This window comes from Drosophila sulfurigaster, chromosome X, assembly GCF_023558435.1.
Source record: "Drosophila sulfurigaster albostrigata strain 15112-1811.04 chromosome X, ASM2355843v2, whole genome shotgun sequence".
In the NCBI taxonomy this organism is placed as follows: Eukaryota; Metazoa; Arthropoda; class Insecta; order Diptera; family Drosophilidae; genus Drosophila; species Drosophila sulfurigaster.
The window spans coordinates 32,298,134-32,323,374 of record NC_084885.1 but is presented as its reverse complement, the minus strand read 5'-3'; the positions used below and the strand labels follow the sequence as shown (position 1 = coordinate 32,323,374).

Sequence of the window (25,241 nt, the reverse complement as noted above, 5' to 3'; positions counted from 1 at the left end):
AATGTAAATCGAATATATACTAAAATACACCAAAATGTATATTTGGTACATTAATATGACAAGCTCCATTCTCATCAACGTTGCAATGATGTATTATCATTAAAATATACCAAAATATGTCAGCGAAGTTGACAACTATAATAATATACGCTAGGTGGCGCTAGTGTAGGTACAGTTGTGCTGCGGTCACAAACGATTAAATCCCATTCGGTTCGGCGACTCTGGTCTCAAGGGAGCTAAGAGCGAGTGAGAGAGAGCGAGAGAGAGAGTAGCTGATGATGCCGAGTATCTTTTGTATTTACTTCTGGGCCACATGCAACATGCGGCAACAAGGATAACGCTAACGCCAAGCAGCGGCTGCCCCAATGCGACATTGTCCCCCGGTTGTGGAAGCCAAGGAAGCAGAGAAACAGAGAAGGAGCCAAACATCCAAGGAAGTAAGGAGCCAAGGAGCAGAAGCTATGCACAAGGCTGTCCTTCGCTTGGGCTATCAAAAGTGTTGCTTATTAAAATAAAATTTATTGCTTGTTTGCTGATAAAAATGAAGACAGACACACAGTGCATATACCGCCCGCCAGGGGGCGCTGCAGCTCTGTGTATGTGTGTGGCACGTAAAAGTGTTAAAACGATAAGCGGCGATAGCGGCAAAAACATAAAGAATATTGCTGCAACAGGAAATGCAGCGTCATAAAGCCATAAGGGCACAACGCGCAAAATAAGAAGAAGAGAAAAGAACAGAGAGATAGAGAGACAGAGAGAGGAAAAGGAAATGCGGAGCTGGGCGGAAGTTGCTCTTAGCTCAGGCTAGACAAAAGCCATAATGCAATTAAAGGTGTGGAAAGGAATGCAAATAAGCGGGCTGCTTAATGAGCGGCTAGCTGAAGAGCACAACTGGAGAGATACTCTCTCTCTCTTTTTCTCTCTCTCTCTCTAATCAGGATGCCCACTTCCTGCTGCAACAGAGCTACTTGGTCATGCCTCGCTGCTCTGCAACTGGCCACTTGACAATGGCACTCGCCGAGAGCAGCTGGCAACTGTCTCCGAGTCTCGAGTGCCCAGCTTACTTGATTCACTTCTCCTAAAGGCTATTGCCACAGCTTCACCTTCCTCTCTCTCTCACTCTCTCAATTACGCGAAATCCTCCTGGTTGGGGAAATTGAAGTAAAATATTAAATCCGGCTTTGGGCATTATGAGCATCGAGAGAATTGTGCAGCCAACTCTAACAAAGTTTCAATTTATCATATTTAAAGACAATCAAAACATTATTATTAATATATTGTACAGTTGATCTAAACATTATCTATATAAAATATTGGAATAACTAGCAATAAACTTATCAGATCTATAAAATGTGGCACGTATTGATTTTGTCCGTCTGTCTGTCTGTCCGTTTGAAACACTGGATCTCAAAGAGTTTGAAAGGTAGATATATGATTTTTTCAGCAGCACTTTTAATAATACTCGTAACAAGCGTAATTTTAGAGTAAATATGATTTCTTAAAATCTGGTTACGATCAGATTGTAAGTTATTAAAGAAATACTTTGGTATGGGCAAAAACGTCTACTTACTACGGGCTTAAGTTACTTTGGCTAATATATGATATGTTTGGTATATTTTGCAATCTTTGGTATATTTTTAATGTGGTACTATAAATGTATACCAAATATAGTATTTGGTATTATTTGTGGTTTTTTCTGTTTATTTTGGTATATTTGTATAGTAACAGTCTGGTATATTTTGAGCTCTATGGTATTTTTTAATGTGGTAATGTACGAATATACCAAATAAGCCATTTTCTGTGTTTTAGTATTTTTTTGGTATATTAATTTAGCATATTTTTATACTGAATTGACTGACAATCTAGTATATTTTGCACTCTATGATAAATCGTGAGTGTAGTACTATGCGAATATACCACATATACCCTTTGGTATATTTTTTAGTATATTAATTTGGTATTTTTTTAAATATATACCGCACTATTTTGCTTTTATTTAATATTGGTAGCGGGTATCTCACAGTCAATCACACTCGATTTAAGCTTTCTTACTTGCCGTACTTTGAAAATAGATTTCACTACAAAAGTGCTTTGCTTCAAAAATTGACTGCACCTTTGCAAGAGCATTTGAAGTACGACAATCGGCAGTGAGAGCAAGAAAACTACTCTTCCCTTTGCATTTCTCGTTTTTTGTTTTTTTTTGGCCACTGCTTCAAGAGCTTTGTCTAGACGACGCGACGACAAAATCGCAAAGACGCAGGCAAAACCCCAAAGCTACTCGAATCTGAAAAGCAATCGCAATGCGAATCCGAATCGCAATCGCAATCGAAATCGAAATCCCCCCCCCCGTAAAGAGAAAGAGAAACACAATTGGCAATCAGTTTGTTGGCTGTTGGTTATGAGCCCATATATATATAAATGTGTGTGTGAGTGTGCTACTCTATAATTGGAGTTTAGGCCAAGTTAACAAATCTCAATTGAATGCAGCTCAACTTGAGTTGAGTTTAGTAGTTGTTGTAGCCCATCTCGCTGAGCAGCGTGTTGCCATCGGAGGGCGTGCTGGGATCCTGCATGTTGCGGAGCACACGATGCCGGAAGTGCATTGTCCTCAGGCGTTGCATGCGTCGCTTCAAGTTGCAGTAGACGGGGCAACAGTCCGGGAATGGTTTGTACATGAGATCCTCCTCGTCTCCCTGTTCGCACTGTTCGGGCAGAATGTCCAGGCAGCTGGCAAGAAATACAGAATACAGTATACATATAGTGGTGGCATTAGTAAAGAGTTCGCATGCAGTATATATGTGCGTGGGGAACATGCGGCATGCTACTAGACTAGCAAAGCATTTATTGGTGGCACTACTCGTTTGGTCTAGACATTTTTTCCACTACGAAAATAGACCTGGAGCGCGGCATAATCTGATTGTTCTCGCAAAACAGATTCGAGCAGAGACTCAGCAGGACGAGGCGACGTGGCAGGAACTTCGATTGCTCCCACATGCAGCGGCGATACGAACCTGCAACACATCAACACATCAACATAACTGACTGCACATTGCAAACGTTTGTCAAATGCTCCACTTACGCAACACGCTATTATCATTCTCGCTCGAGTCATCGGGATTGTTATAGCCGCGCTGCAGCTGATAGTGTTTCATATGGAACTGGCCGAATCCCTCGGCACAGTCCAGCCAGGCGAGGCACAGGCCCAGGCCCAATGCCAGCTGCAGCCACATCGATAACTGTTGCTGCTGTTGCTGTTGCTGCTGCTGTTGTTGATGTTGATGTTGATGTTGTCGCTGCATCGTGCCTCTAGCTAACTGTATTCCGTGTGGCGTGTGTGTGGGGCAACTGATGTGTGGCAACTACGCGCTTAACTCACACCCCACACACACGGTCACTCGCCACATTACGTATACGCAATGTGATTACACTGTTTGTGTGTTTGTGTGTTTGTGTGTGTGGCTCAATTGGCCGCGCCACTTGATTAAATCAACAACGAAAAGAAGCAAAACAACATTCCAAAAACTGAATCTTGCAAATGCAAAATTATTGCGTTTTACATGCGCCCAATGATTAATAAATACCTCGTTCGCATTCGCAATTCGCATTCCTATTCCTATTCCTATTCTCATTCTCATTCCCATTCGCATTCGCATTTCTATTCGCTCACGACACGCTCACGCTCGTATCATAGGCACCCTCATCTCATCATCAGGCCGCCAAATTGTGCAAAACAGTTTGTCATAATTGTCCCCAACGATCCCTCAAAATGTCAAGTGCAACTTGTGACACACAAAAATGGGATAAACAACCACACAACTAAATATTCGCGATTTCACGAGCACATCAACGTCAACATCATCATCACAATGGCCACGCGGCATTGCCCGTGATTGAAATCAATCGTACGTTGAATATTTACGTAGCGTATCAAGTATACGCAGTGTACTTTTCGCATGAATCTAACGTTGTAAATGTACGATAAATATTTAGAGCAATCGGTATATACGGTATACGCAGTATTTTGATCGAATGAACATATTAAGTATACGCAGCGACTATTATTAAGTATGTACAGTATACGCAATAACTGTAGTACATAAATTATACGCAGTATATTTTGTATGTGCGTAGTTGAAGTATAGCGAAGATATTAATTATCTCTAGTACATAATGTATACGCAGTATATTTTGTATATAAAGTATATTTTGTATATAAATTATGTGCAGTGCACTTTCAAAAAAAGTCATGTGCAGCATATCTGGTATATTCAGTATATGTAGTATAATCTGTATGTGTAGTTTATGTAGTGTATTTAGTATATTCAGTATTTTAAGTATATGCAGTATATTCAATATACAAGTATGCAGTATAAGAAACAAATGCACTTTATGTATTATAATGACTATATTCAGTATATGTAGTATACACAGTATATCTGGTATATGTAGTATAGTCAGTATATGTAGCATATTTAGTATACTCAGTATATGCAGTAAATGTAGCATATTCAGTATATGCAATATAATTAGCATATTCAGTATATGCAGTATATGCAGTATATTCAGTATATGCAGTATATTCAGCATATGTATTTTATTCAGTATATATAGTATATTCAGTATATGAATATACTCAATACTGAAAATATACTCAGTATATATAGTATATTCAGTATACCTAGTATTTTAACCGAGGCTAATATTAAGTATACGCAGCATATGTATATGCTATACAAGGTAACATATACGTAATATATTCGGAGTATTATGTTTAAGCATTATATTTTGTACACGAACATGTTTGTTACGTATTTAAAGCACAATTTCAACAAGAAGTTTGGATATGCAGTACATTTTGCACATGTATGTATATTTTCAACACGCAGCTTATGTAATATTCCATCCACTATCACAGCATTAGCAAACAACCCAAAAATCATATAAACAACAACATGCAAGCTTGTAAACAATAATTATTTCTTATAATAACTTAAAATATTGCAGCTTGTAGATTATTTTATTTGTGTCCCATCACCAAGTAATATATAATACAATATTTATACACAGCTAAGATTATAACATATAGTACGCTTAGCCCGATACTCGTAACAAAGTTACTCTTCGTCGTCGATATTCCGTTTGGAATCTGTAAAAAAATCAAAGTCGAAATCGTATTTCAGTCGCATACTATTCTACAGTACGGCGTTCGGCCTGATTCAGTCGTTGTCCATGTCGAAGTGCTTGAACTGTCCGCCTGAACCGAAGAAGGTCCAATGATTGTAGTCAATACTGTTGTCTCCTCAGTAGTCGACGATGAATCCTCAGATATGCTTGATGTTGAGTCACCAGGCACCGTAGTGTCTTCCGCCGTAGATGTTGAGCTATCCGAAGATTCCGAGGTGGATGTTGAGCTATCAGATGATTCTGAAGTAGATGTTGAGCTATCAGGAGATTCTGAAGTAGATGTCGAGCTATCAGGAGATTCCGAAGTAGAGGATGTGCTATCAGAAGATTCTGAAGTAGATGTTGAGCTATCAGGAGATTCCGAAGTGGAGGATGTGCTATCAGATGATTCTGAAGTAGATGTTGAGCTATCAGAAGACTCCGAAGTGGAGGAAGTGCTATCAGATGATTCTGAAGTATATGTTGAGCTATCAGATGATTCTGAAGTAGATGTTGAGCTATCAGAAGACTCCGAAGTAGATGTTGAGCTATCAGAAGATTCCGAAGTGGAGGAAGTGCTATCAGATGATTCTGAAGTAGATGTTGAGCTATCAGGAGATTCTGAAGTAGATGTTGAGCTATCAGATGATTCTGAAGTAGAAGACTCCGAAGTAGATGTTGAGCTATCAGAAGATTCAGAAGTGGAGGAAGTGCTATCAGATGATTCTGAAGTAGATGTTGAGCTATCAGGAGATTCCGAAGTGGAGGTTGTGCTATCAGAAGATTCTGAGGTAGATGTTGAGCTATCAGGAGATTCCGAAGTGGAGGATGTGCTATCAGAAGATTCTGAAGTAGATGTCGAGCTATCAGGAGATTCTGAGGTAGATGTTGAGCTATCAGAAGGTTCTGAAGTAGATGTCGAGCTATCAGGAGATTCTGAAGTAGATGTTGAGCTATCAGGAGATTCCGAAGTGGAGGAAGTGCTATCAGAAGATTCTGAAGTAGATGTTGAGCTATCAGGAGATTCCGAAGTGGAGGAAGTGCTTTCAGAGGATTCTGAAGTAGATGTTGAGCTATCAGAAAATTCTGAAGTAGATGTTGAGCTATCAGGAGATTCCGAAGTGGAGGTTGTGCTATCAGAAGATTCTGAGGTAGATGTTGAGCTATCAGGAGATTCCGAAGTGGAGGATGTGCTATCAGAAGATTCTGAAGTAGATGTCGAGTTATCAGGAGATTCTGAGGTAGATGTTGAGCTATCAGGAGATTCTGAAGTAGATGTCGAGCTATCAGGAGATTCCGAAGTAGAGGATGTGCTATCAGAAGATTCTGAAGTAGATGTTGAGCTATCAGGAGATTCCGAAGTGGAGGATGTGCTATCAGAAGATTCTGAAGTAGATGTCGAGTTATCAGGAGATTCTGAGGTAGATGTTGAGCTATCAGAAGATTCTGAAGTAGATGTTGAGCTATCAAGAGATTCCGAAGTGGAGGTTGTGCTATCAGAAGATTCTGAGGTAGATGTTGAGCTATCAGGAGATTCCGAAGTGGAGGATGTGCTATCAGGAGATTCTGAAGTAGATGTTGAGCTATCAGGAGATTCTGAGGTAGATGTTGAGCTATCAGAAGATTCTGAAGTAGATGTTGAGCTATCAGGAGATTCCGAAGTGGAGGATGTGCTATCAGAAGATTCTGAAGTAGATGTCGAGCTATTAGGAGATTCCGAAGTGGAGGATGTGCTATCAGAAGATTCTGAGGTAGATGTTGAGCTATCAGAAGATTCTGAAGTAGATGTTGAGCTATCAGGAGATTCCGAAGTGGAGGATGTGCTATCAGAAGATTCTGAAGTAGATGTCGAGCTATCAGGAGATTCCGAAGTGGAGGATGTGCTATCAGAAGATTCTGAGGTAGATGTCGAGCTATCAGAAGATTCTGAAGTAGATGTTGAGCTATCAGGAGATTCCGAAGTGGAGGATGTGCTATCAGAAGATTCTGAAGTAGATGTCGAGCTATCAGGAGATTCTGAGGTAGATGTTGAGCTTTCAGAAGATTCTGAAGTAGATGTTGAGCTATCAGGAGATTCCGAAGTGGAGGATGTGCTATCAGAAGATTCTGAAGTAGATGTCGAGCTATTAGGAGATTCCGAAGTGGAGGATGTGCTATCAGAAGACTCTGAGGTAGATGTTGAGCTATCAGAAGATTCTGAAGTAGATGTTGAGCTATCAGGAGATTCCGAAGTGGAGGATGTGCTATCAGAAGATTCTGAAGTAGATGTCGAGCTATCAGGAGATTCTGAGGTAGATGTTGAGCTTTCAGAAGATTCTGAAGTAGATGTTGAGCTATCAGGAGATTCCGAAGTGGAGGATGTGCTATCAGAAGATTCTGAGGTAGATGTTGAGCTATCAGAAGATTCTGAAGTAGATGTTGAGCTATCAGGAGATTCCGAAGTGGAGGATGTGCTATCAGAAGATTCTGAAGTAGATGTTGAGCTATCAGGAGATTCTGAGGTAGATGTCGAGCTATCTGGAGATTCCGAAGTAGATGTTGAGCTATCAGGAGATTCCGAAGTGGAGGATGTGCTATCAGAAGATTCTGAGGTAGATGTTGAGCTATCAGAAGATTCTGAAGTAGATGTTGAGCTATCAGGAGATTCCGAAGTGGAGGATGTGCTATCAGAAGATTCTGAGGTAGATGTTGAGCTATCAGGAGATTCCGAAGTAGATGTTGAGCTATCAGAAGATCCTGAAGAAGTTGTTGTACTTTCAGAGGAATCTGTAGAATCTGAAGAAGTTGTTGTTCCCTCAGACGATACTGTTGAGCTAGTTTCAGAAGTGGTTGTCGAGGAAGGTGACTCTGTAGAGGGTTGAGGCTCGGTTGTGATCGGCGTGGTCGCAGTTGTCTTTGGTAAAGTGGTCAGGGTCGTGAGTGGCGGTCTAGCAGTCGGAATGGAGGTTGTACCTGATCCGGCGGTTTGGCAGAAGATATCGTTGCACCTGGGGTATATAATACTTCCTACCAGTTGGGCTTTGCATCCCGTGACGCTGCGGGGAAGAGAAGACGATGATGATTGGGTCTGAGTTTGTGTATACAAATCGCTCACCTCAGACGATTGGCTGACGTGCAGCTGAAGTAGCAGCGCTTCACCATGAGTGGAATTATGGTATCCTGTTCACATAGTGGCCTCGAGACTTTGACTAGAGATTGGGGAATAGAATGCGAGGAATGAGTGTGTGATTGAGTGTGAGTTTGTATGCTCACTTTCTTCGTGAAATCGCTGGCAGTAACTCGAATGCGCTACGGATACGGATGCAACGGTGTGTCCTGAAAGTAAACAGAGTACAACAAAATTGAAAAGGAGCTGCAGATGAGTTGAGTTCGCGATTTCCCAGTTGCTAACTTGCTTCATCCGGACTGGCTTTAGCTGGCATCAAGGCCAGGGCAAAGAGCAGGAACAGGATCATTGGAAGCTGCCTGCACAGTTTCTCAATGGAAAGTAAAAGTTTCATTCCGTTTGCTGCTAATTCGAGAGGACTCCGAACGAACGAACCAAAAAACGAAAGAAAAAAAAATGTGAACGAAGGGCGAAAGTTTTGGCGAAAGAACTCAGAAATCCAAAAACTTCAACTTGCCAGTCGTAAGCATGTATTTGCTTGCGTTTGCTTGCTGGCTGCTGAGTTTTTGTGGTATAAGCGAGTGCAGTAGCGCTTTATATTTATATGAACTATATAGAGAGAGAGAGAGAGAGGACGCAGAGAGGACGAAGCAAAGCAAGTTGCAACTGTCTGAAAAATCGTATAAATCAGTTCTTGCGATTCCTTTCTTCTTCATTTCGCTTCGCCTCTCATCGCAGTTCTCAAGTGCTGCACTAACGAAAATGATTACAAACTTTTGCCAAATGACATCGTAAAAAGTTAAATAACTTTGTAGGCAACAACAACATCGCGACTTCTGCAACAACAATGGCGAAGCAAATCGCCCTGATAAGTGCCAGCGAATTCCATGCGTAATTGCATTCTGAATATTTATTTTGCAGTTCAACTTAAAGTGCTTAGTTCTTCCCCTTTATTCCCCTCTCACTTCCCTACCCCCTTCAACTCCCTCGAGGCAGCAGCTAGTCATAACTCCAAATGCGCATTACGCATACGCACTGATGTACTGCGCACCACGACCATCAGCTCACGGTCAAACACAATTCCTTGCCAGCTTAATTGATTGATAGACTTTACTTCCATAACTGCTCTAAGCAATATTTCATTTTTTAAATATCTAGTCTAAGAATGAGTGGATAACAAAAGCAACAAAGAGTGCTGCAGTTGAGTGTACTCGACTATGAGATACACGTTAGCCATTTTCATTCAAAACAAAACTGTTACGAAGTATTCTCAAAATATACCAAATTAATATACTAACAAAATACTAAAATATACTAAGGACTATATTTGGTATATCAATATATTACAATATGTACCATAGAGTGTTATTCTTAAATGTGCCAAATCAATATACTAACAATATACTAAAATATACTGGTATGTATATAAAATATACTGTAGACTATATTTGCTATAAATATATTCAAAATATATCATAGACAACATTCCGGTATTATCCTTAAAATATACCATAATAATATACTGGAAATGGTCAAATATACCAAGGTCTATATTTGGTATATCATATAGCCCAAAATATACCGTAAAATACTGTGTGATATTCTTTAAATACACCATATCATTATGCTAACAAAATACTGAATATACTAAAAGGTTCATATATTGTATATTTAGTACAAAATATACCCAACTGTACAAATTCTGTATACTAAAATATACCGAAGACTATATATGGTATATCCATACAAAGTTTACTATTGAGTACCGTACGGTTTACTTCCTTAAAATATACCAACTTAATATACTAACAAAATACTTATATGAACCAAAGACTATATTTGACTTATCGGAGTACTTCAAAATATACCACACCGTACAAAATATGAATACTAAAATATACCAAAGACTAGAATCGGTATATGAATAAAGCACAAAATATACCAGATTGTCAGCCAAAGCAATTAAGACTCGAATACAACAGCCGTTATGTGGGGTTCTTTGGCCTGTTTTATAAATTTGCTGTAGATGAATAAATGATTGAATAATAATTAGTTTTAAATAAAAGGAAAAGGTGTAATAATTAATTTTAAATAAAAAGAGTTGCTTTGGCAAGTTTGATATACTCAAAATTCGAACCCTCATTGGATGGCAAAGCGGTTGCTTTAGCTTGTTTTGCCAGTGAATTAAATGCATGTTAAATTGAGTTTTAAATGATTTACATCGTCGCTACACAAAACTGCTGGCAATATGTTTGTGCTGGCAACTTGGCAAAGCGGGGTTCAAATTAAACGAAATGAAATGAAATTTATTGCAGCAGAGCAGCAAATGAAAAGCTGCCTAAAAAACAAAGCGAGAGCTTAAAAGGAGGCACACTCCTTTTTTCTGGTCAGCCGCCATACTCCAAGTGTCGCTCAGTGGGGAACATTCACATACACTCGCACACTCATTCACTTATATTCACTCGCACACTCGCAGTCGCAGTCGGAGTCACTCGAGTGAGCTCAGTGGGCAGCCCAGCCAGCAATTAAGTTTGTTGAAAGTTGAAAGTTTTCGCAGCGACAACATTGTCTGCTGCGACCCTTTTGTTTGCACGTGGCCCAAAACACACTACATACTCATTGTGATACCCTGTAAGTGGAGCAGCAACAGAGCGGGAATAGTTAATCAAGAAAAGAGACTACGAATACGAATTACGTATACTTGATATTCATATAATAAGTGCCCACAAAAGTGCAGTTAACTTAAAATCCAATTCAACAATAAAAAGGAATCAGAAATTATATATTTAAGAAGGAAATTTGAAATTTATTTAACCTACATTAAAAGCTAAAATTACAAGGAAAGTTAAATTTATTAATGGTAATGTTCGCTTCAAATTTATACGCCACTCTGTGATATTTGCTACCGATTTTTAATAAGACAAAACATAATAACAATAATTCATACAATAAACAAAATTAATATACTAACAACATTTTAAAAGAGACTCGCTTTTAATTTCCAACAAATCGTATTCTTAAAATATACCAAATTAATATACTAACAAAATACAAAAATATACCAAAAACTATATATGGTATATATACGTCAATTTATATATTTAAGATAGTCGTATAGTGGTATTTATCTTAAAATATACCGAATTAATATACAAACAAAATACTAAAATATACCAAAGACTAAACTCAGTATATAGATATATAAAAAACACAAGAACAATAACAACACACAATACAAATATAATTTAATTCATTTATTCCTTTATTTTATTTCTTTTATTCAAATTAAATTTTTGCTCTAGTCACAAGTTGTTTACAGCATAACTGGAAGTCGAGCAGGCAGGCAGTCGGTGTAGCTTGTTATACGCAATAGAGAAGTCATTCGACTGCTAAGCTATTGTTGTGCTATCTTATCCGAATGGCATCCTAGGCGTATACGTAATGCGATGCGTTCCCGTTGAGTTTCCTTGTGTTTAATTGTGGCCGCGTCTGCACGTGTTGTTTCCAAAGGCGTAAACTGTATTTTTATGACACTAAACAAACAATTAACTCGACTAAGCAACGTGGCCAAAACAATGGACAAATCGACAGAGAAAGAGAAAGAGAGAGAGAGCGAGAGCGACAGTGCTTAGCTCTCACTCTTGAGGTGGTTACTTCATTTTTGGGACTCATGTCAATTAGAATGCTAATTTTTATGCAAATTTTTGCGGATAGGTTTCCGAGTTGAGTTTCGTTTAGGGTTGAGTTGAGGTTTCCATTGTGCCCTCAGCGCTGTTAATGTTGTTGTTGTTGTTGTTGTTTGTTTTTGCTGCTGCTGGTGTCTGTTGTGTCTGGCGCTTTGTTTATTTGCTTGTTTTGGCGCCAGCCTGTTCTTTATTATGGACACAAGCAGTTGGCGGAAATAAACTAAAGGCACACCGAAGGAAATTGCCAGCCAGGTTGGCACAAATTAATGGACACTCCTGAGTAGGCAGTAAGCTTCAGTGCTCCCTCCCCCTCCCTTCCCTTCCCCATCCCATTCCTTTCTCTTTCGATTCACATCGAGCGACAGAGCGTAAGCGAGTTGATTTCCATAATAGCTTAAATCAACAATTATCGATTAGTTGTTGTTTATTTATTTATGCATAAAATTTACAATTAGACACAAGAACAAAAAAAAAATAAGAGAGAGGAGAAACTCCATTAAATATTTATGAAACTCGCATCAGAAATTGTGCTCGGTGCCAAAGAATGTGAAGGTCTCGTTGCAGCGTATCTCATAGCAGTCCGGAAACGAAGTAAAGTGTCGCGATAAGCGCAAATCGAATATGAACTCGCACTGTGGATAGCTGAAAGAGAGAGAGATACACAGAGAGAGAGAGAGAGAGAGAGAGAGAGGAAGAGAACAGAAAGCAGATAGTAATTAGTTATTCAATGGAGTGCTACTTGGCGTATTATTTATTTTTGGATCCATCCCCGAGGTGTCGTTGCCACTATGCCACTTACATAAGCACTTGACTCGCAACTCCCATAATGTGTAGTTTATGTGCAGTCATCGCTCTCACTCACTCACTATCTCCATCTCGCTTCACGCTTGCCATTGCGAACAGGCTGCTGAAATATTTATCTCAAGGGGTGGCAATGTTTCGCATCAGCAATGAAATGGCGCTGCCAGCTATTTTAATTGTTATGCAATTCAAATGTTAACACTCGTCCCCCCCCCTTTCTCTTAACCCCCTTCCCTCTCAACCCTATAAAGTAACCCCTTTGGCACATAAAAAGCGAAGCAGCAACTTGGCAACTTTTGTTTTAAAATGCAATTCACACGATGTAGAAAATAACATAAATTCTCAATTCTATGTGCTTGCGGTTCTCTATGTGTGTGTGTGCTGCTAATGTGTGCGTGTGTGTGTGTGTGTGTGTGTGTGTGGATTGTTGATTGCTTAACTTACATTGGCGGAAACCAGAGGAAGCAGCGATATGTGCAGAGTATGCCAAACGGGCGCTTGAACTCACCGTCCGGCGTTTGTATCGAGCCCGAATTGTGCTTTCTCCAGCACTGCGACGCCCAGCCTGCAGAGAGAAAGAGAGACGGAAATATAGAGGGACAGAGAGAGACAGAGAGATGTAGCAAAAAAACCAAAGAGAGGAAGAGAATGTTTTGCTCATTTCCCATAATGCAATTTAAGACCACAAAATATGCATTTCATATGCTCGCTTTTTCTCCAATTTTCTGTTCTCGTTGGCTAATGCGGCGTATGCGTAATATGGGGCTATCCATCAAACGCACATCAATTAATTTTGCGCCGCTCATTAACTCACACTCACGCACGCTTAGCACACACACGCACAGTCATAACAAGTGTCGGGTGTACTCGACTATGAGATACCTGCAATCCATATTATTTTTGAAATATACCAAATTACTAAACAGTAAAAATACTAAATTGTACCAAAGAATATATTGCTTATCGTCTCTGGGATGCAGTTAATATACCGAAAAATACTGAAATATACTGAATGATATATTTGGTATATCGATATACTATTTTATTAAATACTAGAAATGTACCAAATTACTAAACAGAATAAATACTATATTGTACTGAAGAATATTTTGCTTATCGTCTCTGAGATGCCATCAATATACCGTAAAATACTGAAATATACTGAATGATATATTTGGTATATCGATATACTATTTTATTATATACTAGAAATGTTATACTTGGTATATCGATATACCAATACTCTCAAAATCTAGTCAATATACCGAAAAAATACTAAAATATTTCAAAGTCTATATCTAGTATATCGATAAAATATTACTTTCGAAATCGAGTCTCTTTCTTATAGTCTCTAAGATCTAGTCAATATACCAAAAAGTGATGAAATATACCAAAGACTATATTTGGTATATCGATATACTACAACATTCAAAATATACCATAGAATGAGAGAGTCGGACAGACAGACGAATATAGGTATATTCCATAAATATGTAAGTATATATTGTATCACACTACAAATATACGATAAAGTTGGACAGACTGATCATGAATATATATGTATATATACTTTATGGGATCTGGAATGACTTCTTCTTTGGTTACACACATTTCATAGAGGCACAAAGTTACAAAACTAAAATATTCTGTAGGTAGCGGGTATAGAAATATTACGCATACGCAGCGAGCAACCAAAATGTTGCTGTATTTTTCATTTGGTCATTAATTAAAGCACATAAACGAGCAACAGAAAAAAAAATAGAAAATAAAACGCAAAAAAAAACAGTGTCACGTTACGTTGCATTACGTTACGTTGAGCGTTACGTACTTCCATAATTGTAATCACATAAACAGCATAAAATTAAGAGCACAACAAATGCGATTGTTGTGCTGCTTCTGCGTGTATTTATCGTCGTTGTTGTTGTTGTTGCTGTTGTCGATGATGTTGCTGTTGTTTTTGCTTGTGTTGTTGTTTTGGCCATTGCACAACAATCATAGACAGCAACGTTAGAGTCGCTCAACATATTCCAAATTCTCTTTTTCTGTTATTTTTTGTTTGTTTGTTGGCTTCTTTCACTTCAACTTTAACGTTTGCCCGGGCATTCGCAGCTGCGTTGTTCGTCTCGACGCGTTTTTAACTGCCATCAGCCTCATGCTCGCAGTCTCTAACGAAGCCTATGCCACACACACACACTCACACACACTCGCACACACACACACGCCAAGACAAATCAAAATCAAAATCAAAATGAAAACGAGAAAAAAAAAACGCAGCAAAGAAATGCTCGCCTCTAAATTGATGACAATTGATAAATTATCGCACTCGCTTGTGTGAGTGTGTGCTCTGTATGTGTATGTGTGTGTGTGTGTGTGTGAGTGTTGGGTGCCAGCGAGTATGAGTATGAGTACTCGCTGCTTACAAGTAACATTCACTCAAACCCAAGCGAGACTTTTTTTATTAAATACTCTAAATAATCAATTTATTATTTTTATAATCAAAATGTTTCAACATTATTCATTCACAATGTTGCATATTTCAATTTCAATATTTCAATATTAGTAATTTGTTGCTTTATATAATTAAATTTAAAATTCTATTATTCATAATTTGTTTGTGAATTTGTATTCCTGGCTTTTTGCTGGTTTTTGTATCATATCATATTTTATGATATTCAATGTCAATAAACTGCGCTGCTTTTTAGTTTCTTTAATTCAATTGAAAATTGTTGCTGTTTTGAAATTGTTTTTGGCTCTCGCATTGACACACAACACATAATAAATTTGATGTTTCCAGATTATTCAACTCAGATAAACTGTGAAATACGCATTCTATTCATTTCAACTATTGAATTCATTGTCAAATGTTATTCCGAGCAAATTTTCTTAATTTTGATTTATTTTGTCTATTAAAATACTATTATTTATATGTTGAATACAATGACTACTGTATTTATGATTCCAAAAAATTAAGATAAGATCCGATAAGAATTGTATATGTTTGAGAAAAACTTTTGTAAGTTGCTTTGGTTGGCAATTCAGTATATTATGTAGTTTATTGCCTTTTTAAATATAGCAAGATCCCATTGAAATATACCAAAAACATAGTGAAATATAAAACATGACGTATTAGTATTTTTGTATGTTATAAAAAGTGTAAAATAAACCAGATTATATGTCAAAGGAAGAAAGATTTCATTGCAATATACCGAAAATATAATCAAATATACTAAAGACTATTTTTGGTATTATCCAAATATACCATACAGTGCAAAATATATCAAATTGTCAGCCGCAGAAAGTACGACCGCATTGCAATATACCAAAAAATACTGAAATATACCATATATTGTATTTAGTATTTTTTTATATAATCGATAGTGTATAACGGATTAGCTGCCAAAGCAAAAAAGACCTTATTGAAATATACCAAAAAAACTACTTAAGTATACCAAAGACTATTTTTGGTCTTTTCTAAATATACCACAAAGTGCAAAAAATATCAAATTATTAGCCACAGTAAGTAAGACCACATTGCAATATATAAAAAAAATACTGAAATATGTCGCAGGCTGTATTTAGTATTTTCTAAATATACCGCAGAGTACTACAAAAAATCAGCCAATGCGTTTTTAGCTATACAAAATGATTGCGTAAATAACAATTTGTAAATCGAAAAAATTTACTCAATCTCTAGCTGCATTCTAATACTCCATTTCCTCTCTTTTTATCTATAAGCCTAGTTTCTATCTACACTCAAATGTATCTCAACTACTGATTGCACGGCAGTTTCATTTCTCGTCTATCTCTCAGTCTTTCAACTGTTTCAAGTTACTCAATCTCTAGCTGCATTCTAATACTCCACCCATTTGCTCTATTTTGATCCATAATCCTATTTTCTATCTGCACTCAAATGTATCTCAGTTTGTATTTATGCAACTACAGATTGAATTGCAGCTTCATTTCTCGTCTATCTCTCAGTCTCTCAACTATTTATCTCTCCGCTCGTCGCTTGCCTGGCAACTCAAATGATGAAACTGTTGACACCTTTTGTAGTCAGTCAGTCAGTCAGTTTATCAATCACTCACTCATTCAGTCAGTCAGTCAGTCAGAGAGTCTGGGACAATGGCTTAGTTGCCTGGACTCCGTCCGCTGTCATAATTCGTAGCCACTTTTGTTGTGAGCTATTTATATGAAGAGAAAAGCATTTTGCGCTTCTCCAGCCTCAATGTGAATTTCGGCATGAATTGACTCGCATTCAGACTTATTTTCGGCTGACTTTAAAGCGTTCGAATCGAATTTATTCAGTTTGTTACTTTTAATAAGCAATAACAAGTGTGTAGAGATGAAATTTAAACTTGTAATTAGTGCGTTTATTCAAGTGCAGCAGATGAAACAATTGAAACGCAAATTGCATATTGCACTCAATAAAAGACATTTATTCGCCATGTCACATCACTTTATGGTCTCTGTCATATCGCTTATTATTCACTTCACAAAAACAAAAACAAAACCGAACACAAAACAGAAGCTGCACAATAACAATTGCGTAATACGCAATTCATTTGTTTATAACTATTTCGAAATAATCTAATAATCATGCAAAAATTGCCGTAATTTGCCAATCAGCATTGAAACAGAGAACAGAGAACAGAAACAGCATCAGAAGCCCGAAGCCTGAAGCCAGAAGCCATTGCGGCAATAAACCGAAGCGCGCGCCTAACAATAAAAAAAATACAAAACGCATCATCTGGACATTCTAACGAACCAATCAACGCACTCAACGACCACGACCCAAATCCAGATACAGATACAGATACTGACACAGATGCAGTTGCAGATGCAGCTCATAGATACAAGCAATTTGAATTCAACAGCTACGCAGCAAAATGTTAAAGATACATTCAAAATAAAACAAATATTTGAGTTTAAACTTTTGTATAGAAATTATAATGATTCGATTAAAATTTTAATGATTCCATTATACATTTATATATGAAAGTATCTACTTACTACTTCAATATAGTAGAAAGTATTCAACATTGATTCAATATAGAAAGTATCTTACTACTTCAATATATTTAATATAATATAATATAATATATATAAGTAAATACTTTGGTATAGAAAGTATATTGATTCCATTGAAATTATGATTCCATTATACTTGATATGTGAAAATATCTACTTACTACTTCAATATACATTCAATATAGAAATTATCTTACTACTTCAACATAGATTGTATTCAATATAGATTCAATATAGAAAATATATTTATAGTTACTTTTCGATGGACGAATATAGACATAAACTAATATGCAAAACAGTTGGCATTGTTATAAATAAATCTGTAGTCTCAGAGGCACTAAAACACTGCTATAGATTTCATCTATAAGCACTTTTAGATATACTTAAATGAATTGACAAATAAGTTGGTTTCAGATCTAGTCAAAGCTATATGTTAGATACATATATAGCTAAATTGCAATATATGTAGATTGCTACTGAAAAATAGATGCTGATATACTTAAGTATCGATATATATTGCTGCTGAAAAATAAACATCTACAGATGCATCACCACTAGTAATATATAGATAACTTATATATGAAGATATATTTAATTTGTTGTGAGGAAATTTATTGAGTCTGTAAAACTTGATTTGCAAGCTAAAATAACTAATTCCTATAGGAATTTTTGTATTTCTTGTGAGGTATAAATTCAAGTTTTCAAATACTTGTAAACAGATATTAGAAATGCATTTCCCTTCTTCATACTAGAAATACTGAAATAAATCAAGGGGCTGTCATAAACTATACATATTGATATAGCTGTAGATGTATGTAAATATAGATATAGCTATACATATGTTAGATATCAATAACGATAGCTTTACAGCAGAAGCTACAAGCATATATTTACTCAAACAAATCGGTGCGTAGCGATATACAATTCATATAAAAAGGAATATAGTTAAAGGTGTAAACATAGTAATAGATTTCTATATATCGATATCGATACATAGCATCAGCTTTACAGCAAAAGATACAAATATATCTTTACTTTATAGTTAAAGGTGTAAACATAGTAATAGATTTCTATATATCGATATCGATACATAGCATCAGCTTTACAGCAAAAGATACAAATATATCTTTACTTTTACAAATATCTACAGCTAAATTGTTATAGAAGGGAATATAGCTATAAATGTAGACATAGCAATATCGATAGATAGCAATAGCTTTATATAAACAGATACAAAGATATCTTCACTCTTAGAAATATCTACAGCTAAAGATACATAGCGAGATAGATTTGTAGCTGAAGTTGAGTAGATTATTATAGAAGGGAATATAGCTATAAATGTAGACATAGCAATATCGATAGATAGTAATAGCTTTATATAAACAGATACAAACATATCTTCACTCTTAGAAATATCTACAGCTAAAGATACATAGCGAGATAGATTTGTAGCTGAAGTTGAGTAGATTATTATAGAAGGGAATATAGCTATAAATGTAGACATAGCAATATCGATAGATAGCAATAGCTTTATATAAACAGATACAAAGATATCTTCACTCTTAGAAATATCTACAGCTAAAGATACATAGCGAGATAGATTTATAGCTGAAATGCGTAGTGTTTGTTGATCATTTGAAATGCTGCGTGGGGCTGCGTGTGGCATGAATACGTATGGGGAGAGGGCAAAGTGAATGCGGAGGGGGGAGTAAGCTGAGTCCAGTGGCCTTCAGCGATCAATGTCATTTCGTTTGATTCCATTAAAGTGCGACCCCAAAAAAAAAATAAGAGCCGAGAGAACTGCGAACTGCGAGCTGTGAACTAAAATGTGCACAACGAGGGCGAGAACAGCAACAACAACAGCAACAACAACAACAACAAATGAAACGAGCTGTGTTGAAGCGAAAGTGTAAATGGCAAAGCAAGCGAAGAGGAGAAGGGGGAATGTGAAAGGGAAATGAGGATGGAAATGGATGTTGGCTCTGGCTCTAGCTGTGGAATCAATCGCAACACACAAAACCCTTTCGCCACATCACGTCCCTTTTTAGCCTAAACGTGGAGGTTGAGTTCGAGTTCAGTCGAGTTGCTTTCCCAAGTCGAGTTGAGTTGAGTCGAGTTGAGTTGAGTTGAGCTGAGTCGCAGGTGCGTAAGTTAACAGCTCCATTGACTACAGCCACATAATTTATCTTATTTTTAGCCTGGCCCGAAAGTTTGTCCCCCCTCCGCCCCTCCGCACCTCTTGCCACGCCGCTATACAAATTTCAGCAAACGCTTTGGCATAACTTTGACTTGGCTTATAAATGTCGAACGATTTATTTGCGGCTGTTTGCACAGGTACGCGCGACCCCCTATTAAAGCGAGAGCAGATACACATATACTATATATATGTATATACTATATATAGCTGATATATAGTATATGCGCTGACGTAGCTAACAAAGTGCTTCAAATTTGTTTACTGCACAAACGGGTAGAAAAAGCGAAAAAGGAGCAGAGGGAAAAAACTTTGAATTGCTTTTGGACAGCGTGGCAGGTGGGCGTATGTTTGAGGTAATTGGGCGTGGCAATGCCACTTGCACATGCTACAAGCATTGATAGCAAGCTCTCGCCTCACCTCAACTCGCATGAAGTGCGAATGCCAACGCCATCAGACAGACTACACCAACAACAAAAAACAAGGAAGCATGCTACAGTGGAGTGTTACTACTACTACTGAGATACTACTACTCAATTGCAATAAACCTCATTTCAAATACAAGCAAAATACAGTATTTTTCAAAAATATACCAAATTAATATACCAATGTATGGCAAAATAAAACAAATACTATATCTGGTATATCGCTACATTCTTCAAAATAGAGACTATTTTATATGGTTTCTGAGTTCTAGTTAATATACTAAAAAATACTAATATATACTGAAGGCTCTATATCGGTATACTATTACGTTCAAAATAGCCCCTTTTTTTATAGATTTTAAGATTTAGTCATTATACCAAAGAATACTAAAATTTGGTATATACCAAAAATGCCAAAATATACTAAAGGCTATGTTTGGCATAAGAATATACTATTACTTTCCAAATAGAGAGTATTCCTCACAGTCCCTGAAATTTATTTATTTATTTATTGAAAAAAAATACCGAAATAAATAAATAACATATACTGAATGCTATATTGGGTATATCTACATATATACTATAACGTTGAAAATATTATCACTCTTTTATAGTTTCTGAAATCTAGTTAATATATCTAAAAAATACTAAAATATACTGAATATTATAGTTGGTATATACTAAAATATACTAAAGCCTTTGTTTTGTATATTGATAAACTATAATCTACAATATAGGGTTCATTTCTTATAGTACCAAAATACCAAAATATACTGATGGATGTATTTGGTATATTGATATACTATAAGTTTTAAGATAGAGCCTATTTCTCGTAATCTCTGAGATCTAGGTGTTAATACGGACAGTTGGACATTGTTATTTTATTTCAGCTGATCAAGAATTTATTTACTTTATGGTTTTACAAAGTTATAATACCCTTCTACCCTATGGGTAACGGGTATAAAAAGGAGAGAGAGATAAAAAAGTGCGAAAGAGAGAGTTGGAGTTAGCCACTCTGGTGCAAAATGAATGAATAAGTGAATGCAGCTGCAGCGCAAACAAACAAACAAACAAACAAGCAAGCATACGCGGCGTATGCGCAATACTCAAACGCACTACGCAATCTGCAATGCAATGCAATGCAATGCACGATGCGAGGCACGTCTTAGACGCCGCTGTTGTACTTTCTACACGCTTACGTGCTGTGGATGGCCGAGCAATGGAGCCGAGCAAGTAAATCCAGTCAACGAATCGCTTCATACTCTCACTCACAAAGCATTCGAGTTGTGAATTCATTCGTTGACATCTCATTCATGAATCACTGACTCAAACAGGTATATTTGAATGCATTTTTGTTGTATTCAATTGAGATTTTAATTATACACCAGAGAGATATTCTGAAAAACTTGAAGAGAGCATCACTTAGCTTGTCAGCAATGTGACAAATGAAACACAAAAGCCGCGCGTTGTTATTAATGATTATACAAGAAGTTTCTTTTCGCTAGCTGCACATCATATAAACTTAAATATAAATTAAAGATAAGCATAAACTTAACTTAACACACTACACAAAAAAAAAATATTACATCCACAGACAAAAAAAACAAACTTAAACTTAAAGTTAAGAGCTAGAAATTGTAATAGAAATTGAGTACAATAGTTGACAATGTTGATTGCTTCATCTAGCTAAAGTAATTTAAGAGCGTGCACTTGACATTGGTGCAGTCCGGCAGTGAAGTGAACAGAACACAGGATAACTTGTAGTCGTGAATGTATTCGCAAGTGGGAAAGCTGCAAGAAATGCAAAGCCATCAGAATATAGGAAACAAAATTTATAAAACGTAAAAATAATCATTGTTTTCAGCTGAATTATGAGCTATTAAATTTTCAGAGACTTTGAAACATAGCTTATCAAGTAACTTTGTGAACTCGGTTGATAATCAGACGATAGTTATGCAAATTTGGGGAAGTGTAGAAAATACAATATGAGGATGAAACGCAAATAAATGTCATAAAATTGTCAGGAACTATTGAAAATATGATATGAAATACAAACACAAAATAAATCTCATGGAATATTCAGTAACTATAAAACATATGTATTTGATAAAACAAAAAATATTATGAAATTGAATAGAGAATATAATATGCTCTTAGCATGAAGAAACACTAATAAATATCATGAAATTTTTGGGAAATGCAGAAGATATGATATAAGAATGAAACACTATCAAATGTCAAGAAATAATCAGGAACTATAGAAGATATTATATGAGAATGAAACAAAAAGAAATGTGATGGAATTTTCAGAAACTTTAGAAGAACTTTGCTAACTCGCTTCATAATCAGCCGAATGTCATGAAATTTTTAGAATTTATAAAAGATATAACATGAGAATGAAATATGAGCAAGTGTCACGAAACTGTAAAGAGCTTTGAATGATGTGTGAACCAAACTAAATAAAACACATGAAATAGTATGGAAAATATAATAAGAGAGTTAAAAATGTTAGAAACTATATTCGTCTAACTTTGCTTAGTCGCTTGCTAGTCAGCCAATTGTTATGAAATTTGCAGAAATTGGTGAAGATATAATATGAGAATGAATTCAATTATCAGGAACTATACAATTAATACAAATAAATATCATGAGATTGTCAGAAGCAACAGAAAATATTATGTAATAATGAAACACGATCAAATGTTATGAAATTGTCAGACACAATAAAAGTTGTAATAAGAGAACCAAAAAAAAAAAGTCAAGAAATTTTAAAGAAACACTATAAAAAGTCATGAAATTATTTGAAGTTATAGAAGATATCATACAATAATGAACAAATGGAATAAAATTGTCGGGAACTCGAAAATATGATATGCTATCATGATCTATATAAGTTATGATATGAGGATGAAATACATGTCATGAAATTTGCAGTCATGATAAATAAATGTGATGTGATAAATGTGATTAAATGGAATAGTTGAGAAATTCTTAACAGAGCAGACTTCTCCCCAACATTTACAGGGTATACAAAGCAGTAGCTCAGTTAATGTTTGATGTTTGTGTGGAATGCGTTGTTGGGTCGAACAGAGATTCGCTTACTTTATTGTAAAGAACCAAGTGCACTTGAAGTTACACAATATGCCATACGGTTTCTTTAGCTGCTCCTTCTTGTTGACAATGGTGTTCTGCAGGTTGTAGCCATCGTAGCGTCGCCAGCAGTGATTAATGTTGCCTGCGAACGAGAACGAGAATGAGAACAAAAGGAGGGAACGAGAAAGAAAGAGAAGGAGAGGAAAGAGGAGGGAGGATGAAAGATGGCTTGATTGAAAATGGGTTTGACTTTGGCTTCTCGCTCTCTGTCTCTACGTTACGTCGTATGTGATGACTGCCGCCATGATGATGGAAATCTCGTCCTTCCAGCTGGCTGCCATGGCCATTGGTGGCATCGACGCCGCCAAGCACGAAGCTGACGCCCGCTCTTGAGCCGCCAAAGAGGAGAAGATACCAAAGTATCAGCGAACTAACGATGAAGATGTAAGTCACTAATTTGGCCATTTCCGTTTCGCCGTTTTTTCCCCACGCGCGCCTCCGTCCTCTCTCCTTCTCCTTCTCACTCTCCCTCTCTTTTACTATCTGTCTGTCTCTGTCTTTCTCTCTCTAGCTGTCTCTTTCTCTGGCTTCTCTGAGGACGGCGCGTCTTCGGTTCGGTTTCGCTTTCTCAGCGGTCGCCTCTTAAATGCACTTTGCACTTTACACTTTGTACACACACTTTTCCCTTGTTTTTCTTTCTACACTTTCCTAAATCCCTAACTATGTGTGTCTCTACTTTGTGTGTGTGTGTGTGTGTGTGTGCTATGGCTGTCGCTTTCGTTGCCGCTGCGAATGTCGCCCCTGCACTGAATACATTTTCTGAAAAAGTGAATTTGTTTTGGCTCCAAGCAGCTCTCGTTGTCCACTCTGATTCTCTGCTTCTCCGATTCTGATTCCGATTCTGATTCTGATTCGCTCTTTCAAATTTGCTCCTCACTTTTTTACACATTTCGGTCACAATTCTTGTTTTTCCCGTTGTTGTTTCGCCTTTTATATACTTTTTGTTGTTATTTCTATTTGTATTCATTTTTTTATTCTTTTTTTTCGGTCATCATTCATGAACCTATTCAATTTGAGTGAGAGTACTCTGGGTACTCTGGTCACTCGGTACTCGGTACTCGGCATTTTGTTTGCTGCTGGTCTGTCACTCATTTCGCTAATTTAAATAATCAACAACGGTGAATTACCCCAACGTCTCTTCTCCTTCTCCTTCCTCTTCCCCTTGCCACGACGCTCATCTCTGCTCGCTGCTGTTACGCTTGTTGCATCCCCATCGTGGGGCAGTCAACGCACCCGATGCGAAGCCCGCGGCATCTAAATTTAGCTCTGACTGTGTTAAGGCCACTCCGCGTGCTACTTTTATCGCCCTACTATCGATTGCTACTTACTGTTATCGAGTCTCATCGATTTCTTCTCTCTGTTTGCAAAAAAAGTGCAAACTATCGTTACTACTTCGCATTCAACATACTTTTATCGATAACGAACTGCTATTGATTACTATTATTATCGATTATTAATGATATTCATCGATTTCTACGCGGCTATCGATTATTCTTCACCTAGTGTTATAAAAAGATATAAACTATCGTTACTACTTCTGCTCTACTTTCGATTTTAACATGCTTCTATCGATAATGAACTGCTATTGCCTAACATTATTCTCGATTATTAGCTATATCCATCGATTTCTAGTGTTATAAAAAGATACAAGCTGTCGGTTCTTGTTTGGAACTACTATCGATTTC

At 36.9% G+C, this 25,241-nt stretch overlaps 4 protein-coding genes across 5 annotated transcripts; all 4 read right to left on the bottom strand.

The window, feature by feature from the left end:
- Nucleotides 1-2,377: 2,377 nt before the first annotated feature.
- On the bottom strand, nt 2,378-3,360 carry LOC133848013 (uncharacterized protein CG1552). Of its 2 annotated transcripts, none has more exons than XM_062283378.1 (3): nt 3,080-3,360; nt 2,858-3,011; nt 2,378-2,727 (listed from the first exon to the last, which is right to left on the bottom strand). In XM_062283378.1, the coding sequence occupies exons 1-3, from the start codon at nt 3,297-3,299 to the stop codon at nt 2,505-2,507; spliced, it is 597 nt and encodes a 198-aa protein (XP_062139362.1). In that variant the 5' UTR covers nt 3,300-3,360; the 3' UTR covers nt 2,378-2,504. The 2 variants fall into 2 exon arrangements, with proteins under 2 accessions (XP_062139362.1, XP_062139363.1); XM_062283379.1 differs by having other exon boundaries at nt 2,897-3,011.
- A 1,585-nt stretch (nt 3,361-4,945) lies between these two features.
- On the bottom strand, nt 4,946-8,857 carry LOC133848814 (serine-rich adhesin for platelets-like). Its single transcript, XM_062284509.1, has 4 exons — nt 8,555-8,857; nt 8,416-8,478; nt 8,258-8,351; nt 4,946-8,198 (listed from the first exon to the last, which is right to left on the bottom strand). Exons 1-4 carry the CDS (start codon nt 8,661-8,663, stop codon nt 5,177-5,179), a joined length of 3,288 nt encoding a protein of 1,095 aa, XP_062140493.1. The 5' UTR covers nt 8,664-8,857; the 3' UTR covers nt 4,946-5,176.
- A 3,504-nt stretch (nt 8,858-12,361) lies between these two features.
- LOC133848337 (uncharacterized) lies at nt 12,362-14,900 on the bottom strand. The gene is made up of 3 exons (XM_062283845.1): nt 14,585-14,900; nt 13,201-13,321; nt 12,362-12,597 (listed from the first exon to the last, which is right to left on the bottom strand). Exons 1-3 carry the CDS (start codon nt 14,778-14,780, stop codon nt 12,474-12,476), a joined length of 441 nt encoding a protein of 146 aa, XP_062139829.1. The 5' UTR covers nt 14,781-14,900; the 3' UTR covers nt 12,362-12,473.
- Nucleotides 14,901-21,911: 7,011 nt separating this feature from the next.
- LOC133848219 (uncharacterized) lies at nt 21,912-24,441 on the bottom strand. The gene is made up of 3 exons (XM_062283699.1): nt 23,778-24,441; nt 23,506-23,638; nt 21,912-22,194 (listed from the first exon to the last, which is right to left on the bottom strand). Exons 1-3 carry the CDS (start codon nt 23,959-23,961, stop codon nt 22,086-22,088), a joined length of 426 nt encoding a protein of 141 aa, XP_062139683.1. The 5' UTR covers nt 23,962-24,441; the 3' UTR covers nt 21,912-22,085.
- Nucleotides 24,442-25,241: the final 800 nt, after the last annotated feature.